The sequence below is a fragment of the Leptosomus discolor genome, chromosome 26 (assembly GCF_034619465.1).
Source record: "Leptosomus discolor isolate bLepDis1 chromosome 26, bLepDis1.hap2, whole genome shotgun sequence".
In the NCBI taxonomy this organism is placed as follows: Eukaryota; Metazoa; Chordata; class Aves; order Leptosomiformes; family Leptosomidae; genus Leptosomus; species Leptosomus discolor.
In genome coordinates, this window is record NC_141416.1 from 2056348 (window position 1) to 2062347 (window position 6000).

Consider the following 6000-nt stretch of genomic DNA (forward strand, 5'->3'; position numbering starts at 1 on the left):
AAAAACACCTCGTTCTTGGAAAGCAGTAACCGTGGAGAGCCGGGGAGGGGGTGCGGGCTTGGCACGGGAGTTTTGGCAGAGCAGGGAGCGCCAGGGCAGGGCTGGGCCGGGCCCGAGGGTCGGCCGCCGCGCGTGCCAAAGCCACCCCTTGCGCCTGGCGCGGCTCCCCAGCGGCTTGTCCTTGGCACGATCCCCCGTTGACTTCGCTCCAAACGAGGCGGCGATTAACGCCTCGTGGGCGATCGCCCGCGTCGAGAGGTGAGGTGCTTCACGTGGGGTGCAGCAACCCTCCGCCTGCAGCCCTTCGGGGACACCTTCCTGGGAACCGAGAGGCAAAGGTCTCTTCCCGCCTCCGAGGCGGTGGTGCTGGGCCAGCCGAGGGAGAGGAGGGGGGTCCTGTCCCGCTCCTCACGCCAGCCGCTGCCCCCGCGGCGTCTCAGCGTCGTGGTGGTGGCCAGCAGAAGCCTTCCCAGAGGGCGAGTCCGGCGTCGGAGCTCGCTGGCCGGTCAGGGAATCTTCTGCCTCTCACCGCCTTGCCCAGCGAGCGCTTGGGGCTTGGGACGACTCGACGAGCCTGCCTGGCTTGGGAGCGAAGGGGACGCCCTGAGCTCGGCTGCGGGGGGAAAGCTCGGCTCAAAGATCAAACAGCAGGAGAATCTGCCGGGGGAAGAGCTTCCCGGGTGGCTCGGGGTGACCGCGGGCTGCCCTTTCCCCGCCGCGCCGCGCCTGCATGCTCGTGGTCGGGTGGGCTGCTCTGAAGAGCAACGGCCTCGGCGTCGCCTTTTTTTTTGGGCCTCGGCGTCGCCTTTTTTTGGGGCCTCGGCGTCGCCTTTTTTTGGGGCCTCGGCGTCGCCTTTTTTTGGGGCCTCGGCGTCGCCTTTTTTTGGGGCCTCGGCGTCGCCTTTTTTTGGGGCCTCGGCGTCGCCTTTTTCTGGGGCCTCGGCGGCGCCTTTTTCTGGGGCCTCGGCGGCGCCTTTTTTTGGGGCCTCGGCGGCGCCTTTTTTTGGGGCCTCGGCGGCGCCTTTTTTTGGGGCCTCGGCGGCGCCTTTTTTTGGGGCCTCGGCGGCGCCTTTTTTTGGGGCCTCGGTGGCGCCTTTTTTTGGGGCCTCGGCGGCGCCTTTTTCTGGGGCCTCGGCGGCGCCTTTTTCTGGGGCCTCGGCGGCGCCGTGTTGGGCTTTGTTGGCTTCTCTCGAAGAGCAATGGCCTTGAGGTCCCCTTGTTGGGCCTTGGGGTCCCCTCTTTGGGGCCTCGTTGGCTGCTCTCGAAGAGCAACAGTCTTGATCCCTTTTTTTTGGGCCTCGGCGCCCCCTTTTTTTTGGGCCTCGGCGCCCCCTTTTTTTTGGGCCTCGGCGCCCCCTTTTTTTTGGGCCTCGGCGCCCCCTTTTTTTTGGGCCTCGGCGCCCCCTTTTTTTTGGGCCTCGGCGCCCCCTTGTTGGGCTTTGTTGGCTGCTCTCGAAGAGCAACGGCCTTGGGGTCCCCTTTTGGGGCCTCATTGGCTGCTCTCAAAGAGCAACAGTCTTGATCCCCTGTTTTTGGGCCTCGGCGTCGCCTTGTTTTTTGGGCCTCGGCGTCGCCTTGTTTTTTGGGCCTCGGCGTCGCCTTGTTTTTTGGGCCTCGGCGTCGCCTTGTTTTTTGGGCCTCGGCGTCGCCTTGTTTTTTGGGCCTCGGCGTCGCCTTGTTTTTTGGGCCTCGGCGTCGCCTTGTTTTTTGGGCCTCGGCGTCGCCTTGTTTTTTGGGCCTCGGCGTCGCCTTGTTTTTGGGCCTTGTTGGCTGCTCTCGAAGAGCAACAGCCTCGGGGTCCCCTTTTTGTTGGGCCTCGGGGTCCCCTTTTTGTTGGGCCTCGAGGTCCCCTTTTTGTTGGGCCTCGGGGTCCCCTTCTCCGGCGTGGCTGGTCTTGCTCGGGCCTCTCCTCGAGGCTGGCTCGGCCGCGGTGGCTCTGAGGGGTCCCTGGTGGAGGCCCTGCCTTGGGGCCGGCCCTGGCAGGGTCACCTGAAGCGCTAACCACGGAGGTTAATCCTTAACTAGCGATAAGGATCAGTAAACAGACGCTCCCTCCTGTGGGTGATCTCATGGCTGTTCAGTTTCTGTTCCTCTCGCTGGCTTTAACGACCGAAAAACCTTTGGAAAGGCCATGTCCCAGCCCGTGCACGTGTGCCCACGCGGACTCTGGGCTCAGCAGGGCCCTGGTCTAGCAGGAGGTCAAGACGACGATGTCTGTCTCCCGAAGAGCCTCTGAAGCCGAAGTACTTCATCCTCTACCTCCCCTCGTGGTATTAAGGGCCCTGCCTGCAGCCAAGCAGGATCTGGCCCCTTCCTCCGGTCCGGAGGTTGGCTTGTTCCTTGGTTAAAAATTGGTCACTTCGGACTTTGCTGTAGTTCTGCCCCACGAGGGGCTGCGGGGCTCTGCCTCACCGGCCCCGGGGGAAGCTCCTGCCTTCTCCCGCCTCCCGAGCTGTGACTGGGAGCTCACAGCGCTTCCCCGGCGTCCTCACCGTGCTGCTTCGGCTCGGAAAGAAAGAAATGGCCAAAATACCTCCTTGGACCTTTTCCTGAGTTTGTACCGTTGCCTCGAAGGACTCTTGAGAACCCCGGATCCCCCATCTGGCTCTTTCTGGGCTTCTCTCCAGCCACAACCAAGAGGGTGGCTCTAGCCAGGGCGGCGCTGTCGGTCCCGGGGTGGCTTTAGCTGTTTGCTCGGATCCCTGCCCTTCCCGGGGAGCCGTGGTCACGCCGATGGACGGCTCCGGCTGTGCTGGTTCTCCTGGAAAAAAGGGCTTTGGGGGGGGGGGGGGGCTGCGAGGAGCTCTGTGCCTGACTGGAGCTGGATGGATCCGTGGTTCGGGGAGGAGAGTCAAGCGGCTGGAGGGGGGCTCCTTCCTTCCCCAGCACAGCGCCTGCGGGTTTTTGGTTTCCTCTGGAGAAGGGATCAACCTCCCTGGGCTGGGGTGATGCCGGGGGGGGGGTGTGTGTGTGTTTCCGAGGGGGTAACAAGCACGGAGGGGTGGAGGGGGGGGTTGGGAAGCAGGAGGAGGCAAGTCCCCTTCCCCGCTTGGGAGCGAGCCGACGCCGGCGGCTTTCTCTCCGCAGTATTTGAACATGTTACGGACGTGCGAGGGGTACAACGAGATCATCTTCCCCCACTGCTCCTGCGACTCCCGGCGGAAGGGGCACGTGGTCACCGCCATCAGCATCAAGCACTTTAAACTCCACGCCTGCACCGAGGAGGGCCAGCTGGAGGTAAGGGGCTTTCTGCCCCGGCAAGCTGGGCTTAGTGCCCCCCTGCCCCCCCCCCAGCCTCCCCCAGCCTCCCCCTCGCCTTTGCACCAGAGCTCCGGGGCTGGGGGCTGCTGCGGAGAGGCCTCTGAAGGGATTGTGGGGTTGGTTTGGGGGGGGGCAGAGGGTGGGAGCGCAGGGGTTTACCTGGCCGCTCTGGGGGCGCTGGTGTGTGTTCCCACCGCTGCTACCCGTCTGCAGCCAGAGATGGCCCCCTCCCCCCCTTTTGCTTTGCCCCGTCCCCCCCCTTTGCCTTGCCCCGTCCCCCCCCTTTGCCTTGCCCCGTCCCCCCCCCTTTGCCTTGCCCCGTCCCCCCCCCTTTGCCTTTCCCCGTCCCCCCCCTTTGCCTTTCCCCGTCCCCCCCTTTGCCTTTCCCCGTCCCCCCCCTTGCCTTTCCCCGTCCCCCCCCTTGCCTTTCCCCGTTCCCCCCCCTTGCCTTTCCCCGTTCCCCCCCCTTGCCTTTCCCCGTCCCCCTCCCTTGTCTTTCCCCGTGTCCCCCCCCCTTCGCCTTTCCCCGTGTCCCCCCCCTTCGCCTTTCCCCGTGTCCCCCCCCCTTCGCCTTTCCCGTGTCCCCCCCCCTTCGCCTTTCCCCGTGTCCCCCCCCCTTCGCCTTTCCCCGTGTCCCCCCCCCTTCGCCTTTCCCCGTGTCCCCCCCCCCTTCGCCTTTCCCCGTGTCCCCCCCCCCCTTCGCCTTTCCCCGTGTCCCCCCCCCCTTCGCCCCGTGTCCCCCCCTTCGCCGCTTTGCCCCGTCCCCCCCCTTTGCTTTGCCCCCTCCCTGGGAGCTGGGGGGCTCCGGCCTCACCCGGGTTTCGTCTCCCCTCAGAACCAGGTAATAGCGTTCGAGTGGGACGAGATGCAGCGGTGGGACACGGACGAAGAGGGGATGGCGTTTTGTTTCGAATATGCACGAGGAGAGAAGAAACCCCGATGGGTCAAAATCTTCAACCCCTACGTAAGTCCCGTGTCCCCCCCCCGCCCCGTTCCTCGCGAAGGGGAAAGCCGGAGCCGCCTTGGTTTCCCTCCAGAAGCTGGAGGAGCCGCCTGTGCTCCAGGTTTTTTGGGGGGCGGGAGGTGATACAGGAGCCGGTGGCCACCAGGAGGAGCCGGTGGCCACCAGGAGGAGCCGGTGGCCACCAGGAGGAGCCGGTGGCCACCAGGAGGAGCCGTGGCCACCAGGAGGAGCCCGCAGCAAGCCACCGGCGCCAGGCTGGGAGCCAGGGCGGTTGGCTGGGGCTGCCGGCGGGCTCTGAGAGCTGCCTGCGTTCTCGTTGCAGTTCAACTACATGCACGAGTGCTTCGAACGGGTTTTCTGCGAGCTCAAGTGGAGGAAGGAGGTAAGGACCTGCGGAGCTGCAGGCTTCACCTTTTCCAGGAGCTTTTGGGAGGGTCCAGCGGTCCTGCCTGGTCCTTGGCAGCTTGTCCCAGGAGTCATCGGGCGCTCGGAGCGGCGGTACCGGGTCTTCGGCGAGCGCAGGCCGGCGTTGAAGGGCTTGGGCTTTGTAGGCGGAGGGTGTTTGATGCTGCAGCTGGAGCCAGGGAGCTCCCAGCGCTGGGAAAGCCTCGTGCAGGCGTGACCGACCAGGATAACCAGTTCCCCCGGCGGCGCGGCTGCGGCCGCTCGCGGCCGTCGAACCGCAGATGGCAAAACGTCCGTCCGGGTCGCTGAATTATTCAGAAAGGGCGGTGGGAGCCTCCGGCGAAAAGCTGCTGAGAAGGACAGAGAGGTTTGGGGGGTTGGGTTGGGGGTTTGGTTTGGTTTTTTTTCCTGAATCCCAGCCTTCTCCGGGAAAGCTGCGCTCGGGAGCCGGCCCTGAGGCCCCGGCGAGGGGCTGCCCCTGCGCCTTCCCCTCCTGCTGCTGCTGCGCTTCCCCTCTCCTCCCGCTGGAGGAGATGTTTTATCCCCTCGTGTCCATCTGCCGCCCCTCCTCGGGGTCGCCCCACATCTGTCACCCCCCCCCGGGACGGCTCCGCTCAGCATCCCTGGCCGGGAGGAGGCAGAGGGCAGCTCGAAAAGCGCCGTGCGGCCGCCTTGCCCCGGGGAGGGGGGGGGGGGGGGGCTACCGAATCGCTGCCCCGCGTCGCCGCCGTCCCGGAGACGTCGCTCTCCCTCGTGGGCTCCGAGATCAGCAGCTGCTGGGGCTTGGATCCTCCCCGGTGGCTCTTGATCTGGTCGGTGCTGTTGGCGTCAGCCCTGCGCTCGCCGCTGGTGGCTTGGCTCTGCCAGCTGGTGCCTGCCGGGCCCGAAAACGGGATCCAGGAAAATCCTGCCCTGCGCCTGCCTGCTCCTGAAGGAGACTGGTGCCTCCCCCTTGCTTTGCCTGGAAGTTTCCCACCGGCTTGTCCTCGGCGTGGCTGGGATCCGGGGCTGGCACCGCGCCGGGCGTGGGAGGCGCGTTGGAGACGGGCAAGAGGGTCTGGGCCGCGGCGGCCGTGCTCGCCGGAGCGGGGGTAGCAGCGGGATGGAGGGGTGTGAACCAGGGAGAGTTTTCCAGGAAACAAGAAAATGGACTCTGGGCTCGCCTTGGCGCGAGCGAGCAGAGCCCTGCAGGCAGGCGGGGGCCTGGAGCCCTCCCGGTGCTGGCCCCGAGGCCGGTGGATGATGGCAGGAGCCGGGGGGCGGTGAGGACCCCCCCCCCACGGCCCAGCCCCGGCCCTGAGGGAGGCCGAGAGGCTCCGCTGCGCCCGGTTACACGCTTCGGCTTCGCCAAGCGCCGCCCGTGCCCCGTG

General features: G+C 66.3%; 1 protein-coding gene across 4 annotated transcripts in view; it reads left to right on the forward strand.

The window, feature by feature from the left end:
• Positions 1-6000, forward strand: part of SNX27 (sorting nexin 27) — a 36010-nt gene that overhangs the window by 23703 nt on the left and 6307 nt on the right. For all 4 annotated transcript variants that reach the window (XM_086478551.1, XM_086478552.1, XM_086478553.1 and 1 more), the window contains 3 exons: positions 3088-3237; positions 4097-4225; positions 4548-4607. In XM_086478551.1, coding sequence (XP_086334677.1) covers positions 3088-3237; positions 4097-4225; positions 4548-4607 — 339 coding nt within the window. The remainder of the gene's footprint in view (positions 1-3087; positions 3238-4096; positions 4226-4547; positions 4608-6000) is intronic.